At 29.0% G+C, this 12,302-nt stretch overlaps 1 protein-coding gene across 2 annotated transcripts; it reads right to left on the bottom strand.

The window, feature by feature from the left end:
- Positions 1 to 2,879: 2,879 nt before the first annotated feature.
- LOC120218181 (transcription factor bHLH62-like) lies at positions 2,880 to 5,498 on the bottom strand. 2 transcript variants are annotated; one of them, XM_039215152.1, is made up of 8 exons: positions 4,749 to 5,496; positions 4,492 to 4,700; positions 4,202 to 4,405; positions 4,041 to 4,106; positions 3,891 to 3,959; positions 3,684 to 3,755; positions 3,314 to 3,593; positions 2,880 to 3,199 (listed from the first exon to the last, which is right to left on the bottom strand). In XM_039215152.1, the coding sequence occupies exons 1-8, from the start codon at positions 5,224 to 5,226 to the stop codon at positions 3,162 to 3,164; spliced, it is 1,416 nt and encodes a 471-aa protein (XP_039071083.1). In that variant the 5' UTR covers positions 5,227 to 5,496; the 3' UTR covers positions 2,880 to 3,161. The 2 variants fall into 2 exon arrangements, with proteins under 2 accessions (XP_039071083.1, XP_039071082.1); XM_039215151.1 differs by having other exon boundaries at positions 4,492 to 5,498.
- Between the last annotated feature and the right edge of the window lie 6,804 nt (positions 5,499 to 12,302).

The raw sequence follows: 12,302 nt of genomic DNA, 5'->3' as shown, positions 1-12,302 counted from the left end.
ATTTTATACTTTTGACACTTATCACTTAACAGTCGAATTTAACGGTGTTAACAGTCCAGTCACCTAAAAGTGTAACGTTGGAAACGTTAGACAAATATTTTTAACGAATTTTTTTTAAGAACCTAAAGTTAACTTTAAATATAATTTGAGCACTTATTTTTACATTAAACTTATGTGATAAGAAACCGTGGATGATCTTCTGAAATCATACTAAAAATCGAATTTTAAAAAGTTAATTGCACTTAATTCGAATTTAATTGACAATGGTTATTTCACAATCAATAGATTGATTTGTGGGTATCATGCTAGATTTAGTCACACAATTTCCTTTGGCATCACTGTCAAATTGTGACATTGATGATGAAGAAATGTATCAACTATTTTTATTGATTCAACCATCTAAATCTCATTGGTTGTGTAAGATTGAATTATTTTAGGGGTCCAGATAAAATTTAAAATTTTTAACGAATCTGTATAAAATAAAGTATAAAACTACATGTTTAGTACCTTAACTATCATTTTTATTATATTTTAGTCACTTAACTATTTTTTTCAAAATCATACATAACGTTTAATTTTAGTTTTAATTTGGTCATCCACTTTTAAAAATTTACAATGATGTTGATATGTTACGGTAAGATAATGTCACATCATTAAATATAAAAAATATAATGTCATTAGTTATATTAATTTTTAACGATGTGTGACTAAAATGGAACCAAAACGTAAAATTATGTATGATTTAAAAATAATAATTGAATGATCAAAACAAAATAAAAATGATAATTGAAATACTAAACGCATAATTTATCCTAATAAAATATTTTTGATTGAACTATTAGAATAATAAAAATGATTTTTTTGAAGAGACTAGAAAAAAATAACATCATTAATTAAGAGCATCAAGATTTCGAGTTTTAGAGAGAGATAAATTATCAATTAGAGTGACAAAGTACATTAATCCAATGTTAGAAAGTAAATAGAGTGACAATAGTCGTACCTTTACTTACGTGGTAGGAAATCAGATTGCACTGGTAAAGGTTAAATTGAAAGAAATAATTTTTTTTTTAGATAATTAATGAAAAATTGAATAAGAAAATAATATTTCTCAAATCAGAGGTGATAAATCTTGTCTAATAAGAGCAAAAATCCCTATGAATGAGGGCAATTATCTCCTTGATTAATCATAACTAACAACCACATCCATTAATACCTAAAAGTGGAACAAAATAATAGACGAAACAGATGCACCAAACTTCCATTACAAAAAGATGAGATCTTCTTGTTAAAAGCTCATCATAAACATATAGATTTCGAACTGTTCTTTGAGAGAATAATCCACCATTTGCAGTGTTGAGTCAGATTCATCCAATCAAATAATTTCAACATATAATAATTATTAGCAAAACTTTTTGTTTAAATAGCAATGAACCGATAAATATTTGGAGAATTATTAGGTAGGTCGAGGGGAAAGAGTAGGAAATGATTATGGGTCGCGTAATATCCGACTTTTTATCTATTTAAACCCGATTCGAGTATAACACATTCTTCTCCCGCACTTGACTCGATTTTAATTTGAGTTTAGAAATGGTCAATTCAACTTGAAATATGATATGGTTTATAAAGAAAAATCTATACTCAACCCGTCCAAGACACACATATATATAATTATTTTTATTTAGTTCAATATGGACTTAATTAAAAATATATATAGAAAGATGTATTATTGTAATTATCCCTAAATATATAAGAAATAACTATACCACTATTTCAGATCGGATTGAGTATTTTCACCTCAAACCTGACCCAACCTTAACCGAACCTAAATTAAAAAGAAATGACCTTATAATATCATATTAGAACAAGTTAGATTCGACTCAAATGTCCATCCTTCAAAAAGAGTAAGGAATTGGTCAAATTCTTTACAAGGTCCCTGTTTTATGAAACTAAATTGCTTGAAAATCATCCAATATTTTTTTTTCAATTTCAATTGGATCCATCACCAATTGTCAAAAAGTATCGTTTCTAAGACTTTTGGAATTTCAAAGACAAAACTTTCATGAAAGAAAAAAAAGTTGTCTTCAAAAGGCCATCTCTTTATCTATTTTACGTATGAATTCCACTAAACTTTTTTCCTACAGTATCCACTGTTAATAAAATTTCCTCTTTTTTGTCAGAATTTTCTAAAGCAGATTGGATTATAAACATTAAAGACTTCTTTTTATTCTTCAGCCAACTCAGAACTACACCAATTTCTTATTTAATTTATCGTTCGTATACTTTTTTCGTGTTTATAATAGCATTCGATACATTTATATACTCGTATCATATTTGTATCCTGAATCGTTTCATATCATTATGTTAATAAATATAAGATTATCCTTGTATTATTTGGGTCAGGATTAAGATTTTAAAATTTTAAAAGTACATAAACTAAAATTGATTAAATTAGAATGCAGGGACTAAATACACAACTTATGCATAATATAGGACTAATGACCAAATTTTGACCAAAAAAATTATGAAAACCTGTAAACTGGAGATTGTCCTGTTGGAAGAGATGACAATGGATTACAGCTCAAAAACAGAAAAACATGGTTAATCATCAGTTGGGCTCAAGGGATGAATTGTCCCCACTTTAACAGCTGTTTACAAGTAAACGAATATCTGATTTTAATTTATTTTCCAGCTAAATTTGAAAGCAATGGGGAAATGCTGTCTTTTTCATTTTAACTGTAGCTTTTGTTTGGTTGCTGAGAAAAAAAGAGCACTTTTTTAACATTAGTCTTGCAACAAAACCAAAATCAGCGGAATACTATTAGCCGAAGATATAGGGATTAATCTAAAATTTTGGTTCGATTCGATACGATACGAAATTGTAAGACAAATACATATGGTTGAAACAGAAGTATTACATAAAAATTCATCTCTTCTTTCAACCTCCCCCACAAAGACTAGTGTTTGCCAAAGCTAACATGTCTTCAAACTGTGGCATATGGACCACTTCATTGTAATTAGTCCTAAAATATTACAAATCAAGATTTGTTGTAAGAAATCTCTGAAGTATCTGGTCTCAGAAACAATTTCTGGGAAAATGAGGCTTTCCGTTTCTATTTACAATGGGGAATCACTGGATCAGAATGGTGTTGTTTAATGGTAGTTCATAGCTCGATCTTCACTTGTCCTGTTGATATTGAGCCTGCACCAGACATAAAAAAACGGGATTGGATTTGTTATTCGACCTCGAACCATGCCAGATTCCGAATAGTCGAAGTAACTTAATTGATCAGGCATGATTGAAATTATGCTTTACCTTGATAGCTTTGTGGCTGATTCTGGCCAAACCCCATTTGAACAATGCTCTGGATATCATCCTCCCACATTGATCCGACCTGAGGATGAGCATCGATGAAACCATCGATCGAAGGCAGCTTAAAGCCTTGTGTTTTCATCGAGAATTGAGTCTCGGTAGTATTCGGTATGCCATTGTTTAGTGGTAGTAGCCCTTGCTGGGGATGATAACCGCAAGGGAATGCCGGTGAAGAATCCATCGGATAAATTCCATGCTGTAACACTCCACGGGATTGGAACATCTGCAGAACATAACCAATACAAGATTGTCACTTGAAAAATCCAAATGAATTGCCAGATAGCGAGGCAAATATAAGGGAGATTTAACTTACATCCTTCGATAGAAGGGCTTCCATGTTAACATCCATCCTAGGATTCACGGTCGCCAACTTCATAGATAGAAACTACAGACAAATATCGTTTAATCAGACATAACTTTACGCCCTCGAATCGAAATCAACATTAAAACGTTTCTGGCCTCAAGTGCAGAAGAAATCGACATTACTATTAATAGAGGAGACGTCAGAAATTCAGCTTACCTCAACCTGGCGCTGTAAGGATTGTACATAGTTAATGATTTCATCAAGCATAACTGCTTTACCAGTCACCTGCAACAAATAGACTTCCTGATTTAGTATGCTAATCCAAATACACGTTCGATGAATTTATTCAACACAACATATGCTGACCTTATTGCAACCAGGAACAAGATCCTGAAGGAACTTCATCCTTTCACTTATTTTCTCTCTTCGAACCTGGAAAATTTTGATACGATTGAACATTAGATGAACATAAACCACAATTACTATGAAATGAATAGCAACAGATCATTTTTTCAAGGTTTTCATACCCTTTCTGCAAGACTATGACTATCAGTTGCCTCACCCCTTCTGGCCCTGACATGGATATAATCCTTCGGCGGCTCCGGCGGCTTCGAATTCTCTTTACTTTGCTTCTGATTCCCATCATTTGATGCTTTAGCATTCCCATTTCCAGACGGGGCTCCCTCTCGCTTGCTTCTTTTCGAGTTTGATTCGTCATTCTCTGATGCAACCTGAAATGGATATCTATCATTAGGTTCACCTAGATTTTTTGATAGAATTCAACAATTCAAATAGAATCATCGTTATCTTCAAGTACCTTGGCATCAGCAGCTGCTGGAGATGGGATTTCTTTTGCTTTTCCCCTTGGAATTGATTTCCTTTTCCTGGTACCGGCATCGTTCTGGGATGGGATCTGCTGAGAAACTGAAGATTCTTCCTTGGAAACACCGGATTCGGCATTCTCCGGCGAGGAAGACCTTGAAACCCCACTGTTTTTCTTATCAGAATCAGAATTCCCCGCCATTGCTGAGTTCTTGTTGTTCTGAGATCCATTTACATTAATGGATTGATTGCAGGAAAGCTTAAAAGAATCCATTAATGGACCATTGAAGCAACCGGAATCCCCGCCGGTACTAAAACAGGAAAATCTAGTAGCCCTCTCAGCAAATCCAGGGTCAGCGGAAAACGGCACCAGCGTTGAATGATTCAGCAAATTCACCATTGAAAGATCAAACCTTGGAGGTGAATTCAATGGAGTACTATAACAAGAAGCATCACCAGAATTACATATGTTCCCTAATTTTCCAATCAATTCCCTCATCATTACATTTTCCCCAGAAACAGGGACTTTGGAAGCTGCCGGAGAAGACACCATGGAACTCAATGCTGACTCAAAGGGATCGCTCTGATCCATTGAATTATCCCAATTCGGGTTGAGAAAATGATTCCCCAGTTTCTCTGTTGCACAATTCAGCACCTCAGTGTTCCATGTTAGTTGTCGTGATGCTGTCCTGTTCAGCACCTCAGCCATAAAAGCCTCGTCTTTTTCCATGATAAAAAACACAAAATACGTGAAGATTCTTGAACAACCAGATAAATAATCACAGTGGAAATCGAGAATCAAGAAACAGAACCCATAATTTTTTCCCAGAGAAAAACTAAGCAAAAGAAAGTATAGTCTTTTTAAGAAAGAAGCAAAGATTTACAGTAGAATTTGAGTGAAAAGAGTTGTTCTTTAAACAATGATGATGAAGATGGTGCTTTTGTCACTCAATTAAGGAATTTGAAAGCAAAGAGCAAAAAGATTGTTGGAATCTAAAAAAGCAAAGCTAAAAGGGAAAACAAAGCGAAGAAAGTGAGAGAAAGTGAAGAGCAAGCGAGGATAGATAAAGCAAGCAAAGCAAGCGTCTGTTTGACCTTTTCATTTTAATATTAATTTTAATTTTCAATTACTTTAAATTTTATTTTTTTGAGTAAATTACATTAATAGGGTCATTCAGTTAAGTAAGATTATAAACGTGTCACTAAATTTCAAAAAATTACAAAAAAATACTTTATTTATTGATTATATTAAACATGTCACTATGAGGACCTAATTATTATAATGGATAAATAGAATTGATTGATTGTTAGAATTGATAAATAAAATGATTTAAGGTAAAATATAAAAATAATCTTCCTATTATACTCTATTGTTTTGTTTAGTCCCTTGACTAATAAAAGTTATAAAATGATACTCAAACTATATGACGTTGTTTTTTTGAATCATTCGACTATTAAAAGTTATAAAATGATCACTCGATTATTTATATATTCCAAACTCATCATTTTCGATAAAAATTAAGGTTGTCTGAGTTGTACATTAACATACTAATTGAGATATGATAGTCATTTGAGTTTCAATATTAGATTTTAACATATCTTAGTCAACATGTTAAGGTCCACCTCAAACAGCCGTCAATTTTTTAATAGAAAAGGTCCAGTTTAGAAAATATGAATAATCGGATGACAATTTTGTAACTTTTAATAGTCGGGGAACTCAACAAAACGATGCCCTATAGTTAGAGGATCATTCTGTAACTTTTAATAGTTAAGGTATTCAGCAAAACAACTTCCTATAATCTGGATAACATTTATATACTTTACCTAATGATTTATTTATTACAATGAGTAAATGCAATGGTATGATTATTACCATCAATAAATAAAATAAATTATTTGTTACAAACTTACAAATACTACATAGAGTGTACGAATCAAGTTACCACAGTGGTTAAAGAGATTATTGTTATCTCTAAAAATTTCAAGTCTGAACACCAGAGACTACAAGGGTGTAAATTTTCATTGTCATATGATTAAGAATGTTTAGAACAAATATTACTTTGTAATCATCTATATTAATAAAAAATAGTGAGTCAGTTATAATAAAACTACTAATAATGAGTAACTTATGGTGTAATTTACCCTTACTTTTTTTAATTTATGAATAATATTAAAATATTAAAATATTAAAATATTAAAATATTAAACAGTAGTATCGCGAAAATCCCAGCCTAAAACTCCGTAATAGACGGTGGAAGGAACGGATGAAATTGGCGACCTTCTAATTTCAACGCTCAAACCATCCATTTTTTTCCAATGTATCAAAGCTTGTGATAACTAAATGCCATTACTCTTTTTATGCTAATTTATAAAAACCAATATTTTATTTTAATGATTGTTATTTAAATTTTTGTTTTCATAGCATGAATCAAGCGATCTTAATGATTAAAGAATTATTGTTATTTCTAGAATTCTCGAACTTAGATCCGACCTTTGCAGGAAATTATTGAGAGTTTTTTGAATTAATATTATATTCTAATCATATCATACTAATAAAAAGTTATTAATAATTTAAAATATTTAAAAATTTGAGACCGAATCTAAAATAAAAATTATAATTTAAAGATGAATTTAAACATAATATACGTCACCTTATATTATTTTATAATTAAATTATATATTTAAACAAATTATGTTTATATAAGTTTACTATGCATTTTTTCTACTTTAAAGTCGTGAAAATTTAACGATTTAATTATTATTTTTGTTATAATCGTAATACTTTTATTAAAATAAAAAAATAAAGATTAAATTGATAAATTATATAAATATTAAAAATATAATTATAGATTTTCAATGTGAATGAAAACGTTTATTTTATATTTTAAAACAATTCCTATTTAAAGCATGAAAAATGAGTATTTTCTTCCTAATAGATGTTGAACCCACAAATTTAAAAAAGATGAGAAGTATTAACTAATAATTTTTAATCATTTGTCCCGAAGATTATTAACATTTATTTAATTTTATATTTGATGCTCCCGTCAATATTAAATTCTTTCTTCTAAAATAAATATTACTTAATAGAATGTAACAAATTGACTGTGTAAAACGGAGGGAAAATAAATAAATAATGAAACTTAAACAACACTTCATCTGTGGCCTAAATAAATATCTTCGGAACCATTGAATTATGTTGATTGTGAATAAGTGTTGACAAGTAAAAATTAAATGGACTTTAGATAATGACGTTTTTCTCAATAATTTATCGGTGATTGGTATATTTATCGATTTAACATTGGTCAGATTATATTTCCCGATCTAACACCCGTAGCAGTAAAGTACGCCCCCTGAATTGCGCTATACGCTGATTTGACGTCACGTGGGTATAGCGCGCCCCCTGCCCCGTGATATACGCTGATTTGGAGTTACGTGGGTATAGCGCACCCCCTGTCCCGTGATATACAGTGATTTGGCGCTACGTAGGTATAGCGCGCTCCCTGATCCGCGCAATATATGGGTATCTGACACGTGGGGTATAGCGCGGTGCAGGGGGCGCTATACCCCTAAATGCCTGCCTCTCTACATCCCAATCCTACTATAAATACTCATATCCTCGATCACTTTTATCACACCAAATTCTCTCAAATTCTCTAAATTTCTCTCACATACTCTCTCTTTTTAATGTATATTTTATAATATTTTTACTAATATGTATTTAATTTATTTAAGTATTTTACTTTATTTAATATTTTACTAATATAATTCTTTTGCAGATATATAATGGAAGGCAGTCTACTTCGCTCGGATTGAAATCATATATCTCTACACTTTGCTGATACGGTAACATTTTAACGTTTTAATTTAATTTAAATTATTAGTAATATTTAGTTGATTTATTTAATGCATGATTATTAGATTAATAATTACTTTGAGCTTCAACCATCATTTGAACATCATCATTGTTCGAAAGTTCGAACGTTGTATAAGTTAATGGCAACAATGATGTTGGAAAGCTGTACTGCAACGACGACATTCTTCTACTACTTCCAACATGAATCTTCCTCCAAATCTTCGTTATCAGATCCTCAAGAGTTATGTTTCTCTTGAATGATATTTTAACACGCTCATTTGATACGAAAACAACGCCGATTTCATATTCTCAAATTTCACCATCATAATAAACAATAGCCGAAAGTCGCGTCATTCTTTGAGTTTAAAAGTACGACAATATTATATCTGCAAAAAAAAATAACTGAAACAAACCTGATTAAATAAATTATATATGAACGAAAATAGAACACAAATTTTTTTTTTTTACACATCAACGTAAATAATTTAAATAATATAATTTTATATTATTACCTGCACCGTAAAACTATTTCGACGTATGCTCCCGCTTTTCAATTTACAAACATAAAAATTAATTGAAAATAATGAGTATAATATTTTTTAAAATAATAATAATAAACAATAAGTATAATTAAAAAAATTATAACAAAATTATCTTATAACGAAAAATCGCACGAACTTCTAAATTAAATATGAGAAGATTGTCAGAATTATTACTCGTTGACGAAATTGTTGTATTATTTATAAGAGATGAGAGATGCGAGGAGATGTGAGAACCGAATGAATGTATTTATAAACGTAAAAGGCACGGTACTTGCACCGCGTTATATGTAATTATTATATAGTGCGGACCAGGGACCGCGTTAAATATAATTTTGTCGGCGTATAGCGCTGCCCCTTATCCGCGCTATACCCCTACGTGGCGTATAGCGCGGATCAGGGGTCGCGCTATACCCCACGTGTAACCCAGTCAGCGTATAGCGCGGTACAGGGGGCGCTATACTCCACGTGACGCCAAATCAGCATATAGCGCGATTCAGGGAGCGCGCTTTACTGCTACAGGTGTTAAATCGGAAAATATAATCTGACCGGTGTTAAATCGGTAAATATACCGATCACCGATGATTTTTCGGAAAAAACACCTTAGATAATATCTAAAATAAAGGAATTATATACAAAACGATATATTATTTTAATTTTGTGTAAAATAATTAAAATGAGAAATATTGTTATAGGTATGCAACTTACTGTTAAAATTGAAACAGACATCTAACGTATGTTTGTATTAATTCAAAATTATTTAATAAACTTAATTTTTTTTTTTTAAAAAATATAACCATTTACTATATTTTAACGATATTATTAAATTAAACAAGTATGTAATATCAATAAATCAGTTGAATAATTGCATTCTACCCCAAAGTAGTAATAAATTATTATTATATTGTTATTATACTAGAAAAGCAACATGAAAGTAATATAATATTAATGTGAGAAAAATAAGTAATTCAAAAGAAGAACAAAGACTAAATTGATATTATTTTTTTATTATAAAGGATTAAATTTATAAAATTATTTTAAATTGAGATTAAATTGATAGAATAAATAAATTTTGTTAAATAAAATTACTATTATGTTGAGTCATATCACTATTTCATCTAAATTGAGATATTGAATATTATTTATTTAATTAGTTATATATATAAATGACAATCCAGCTCAGTTGGTAGAGCACAAGGTTCTTAACCTTGAGGTCGTGAGATCGAGTCCCATGAAGGGCATTTTATAATTTGGAGGTCTCCTACGGAAGCTGCTCTCAACCTAGTGTTGGGGGCAGCCTATTATCTTACCTCCCCCTTACCCCATTACATATGGGAACAAGGGACAGCCAAAAAGTAATTAGTTATATATATATATATATATAGTTATGATAATCACAAATAATTTATATATTTAATTTTACGTGAATGAGTTTTGGTTTAATAATAAAGTTAAATTATAAATTTTGGTTAATTTTAATAACTTTTAACTTTTTACAATAATTAAATGTATTGTTTATGATTGTTTTTTTATTGTATATGTATATAAATTTAATTCTCTAAATTAAATATTTTAATTTAACAATGGAGGTCGGCAAATTACAAAAAGATCGGTTAATATTGAGCCAACGTGAAGTTCAATCATCGAATACAAACATTCACATATAGAAACAAGAGACAACCAATTTTTTTTTAAGTTCAATCATCGAATACACACATTCACATGCAACCTTCCACTATTTGACCAAATTTTTTTTAACTTAGGGACACCTATTATTATTTATCTAAATAATTCAGCTGGAACGAATTCCAAGGTAAATTCTTTGTTTATTGCCATTTAAATAATTTAATTTTAATAATATAATTTCATAAAAATATTAAAATAATAGTGTAACTAACATTGCAGATATTTTTATTGTTTATTTGTTTTATATTTTAAAGTCTCTTCCAACCAAAGCTTGGAAAGAATCATTTCTATGGCAGGGTTGATGATTAGTCTTTGCACAAGTTGCCAATTTTTTATTTTATTTTAGAATTGAGTTTAATATCTAGTTGTAATAGGATCTGTACTCAATTTTTTAATATTATTGTATATATTTTTATTGAAAAATATAATGAGAATTAAACGTATTATTATAATTTTAATAAATGATATTTTTTTAAAAAAATTAAATGATATTTTTTTGATTGATTCATTGTTATTATATCAAATTTTATAATAATAACGGATAAAGTCATTAACATTGTAAAATATTATATATGAAATTAAAATGAAAAATTTATATGTATTATGTATATAGATCATCTACCAATCAGTTATTTATTTACTTTTTTGAAAATTGTTGTTTAATATGGGAACAATATTAATTGCTCTGTATTTTTAAAAATAGTGTATTAAAAGAATTTCATCATTCTTAAAAAAAAATATTAGAAATGTTACAGTACACAATATTTTTTCCTAAATTTTAATTTTAAATTTTTTTATTAGGGTTATCTACAAATATTTTCCTTGGATTGTTTAGTATTTTTCACTATAAAACAGTTTGTGTTTATATTTCGTTGGTTTGCTTCTTTCCCAAGTTTATTATATCAATTACTCATTATTGTAATTATATTTTGAGTGGATCCATATTTTTTCAATGTAACATTTAAAAATATTTTTAAAGCATGAACCAATTTATTACAATTGTTAAAAATATAGAATTCATGAGTTTGAGCACTAATGGCTGCAATAGTGATTAAGTGTAAATTGTCAAATGATTGATAGTACTTAGAATAAATACTATTTTATAATCACTATTAATTAAATAAAAAAATTAAAACAATATTATTTTATAATTAAACCATATTAATAAAAAGAAAAAAATAATTAAGTTTGGAGAATCCATCGAACAACCTCAGAAGTAAAAATGTTTTTCCTAGAAATTTTGGATTCGAGTGCCTGTATATGCAATTTTTGTGTATGTTGTTACTGACTAAAAAAATTATACACAAATACTATATTGTTTCAAAAAAGAAATAATTGAATTTGTAATCAATTAAGTGTCATCGCATATAAAAGCAAATGTTATTATTTTTAAAAGAATTTATAATTCAAATCTTAACAACTGTATCTATAAAATGTATGAACATTATCAATAATTAATAAAAAAAAATAGCGTATCTTATTCAAGAATTATCCCTATTTCCAATTATATTTAGACATTTTATTAACTAATTCTTATTATAATTATATAAATGAATCCGAAATTTTTAAAAAATTAATTTTTTGAATAGTCAGAGTAATGAATAATGATAAGGTATTATATATTTAAAAAAAATTTTAATCAATTGACAATGCATACATACTCATCAGACCTAGTCACTTAAATCTAAAATCTATAAAAAAAAATATCATTTTCTTTTACCGTAAAAT

The sequence above is a fragment of the Hibiscus syriacus genome, unplaced genomic scaffold (genome assembly GCF_006381635.1).
Source record: "Hibiscus syriacus cultivar Baekdansim isolate YM2019G1 unplaced genomic scaffold, ASM638163v2 tig00110195_pilon, whole genome shotgun sequence".
Classification (NCBI taxonomy): Eukaryota; Viridiplantae; Streptophyta; class Magnoliopsida; order Malvales; family Malvaceae; genus Hibiscus; species Hibiscus syriacus.
Note: the sequence above shows the minus strand (reverse complement) of the source record. Positions and strands in the feature narration are given on the sequence as shown.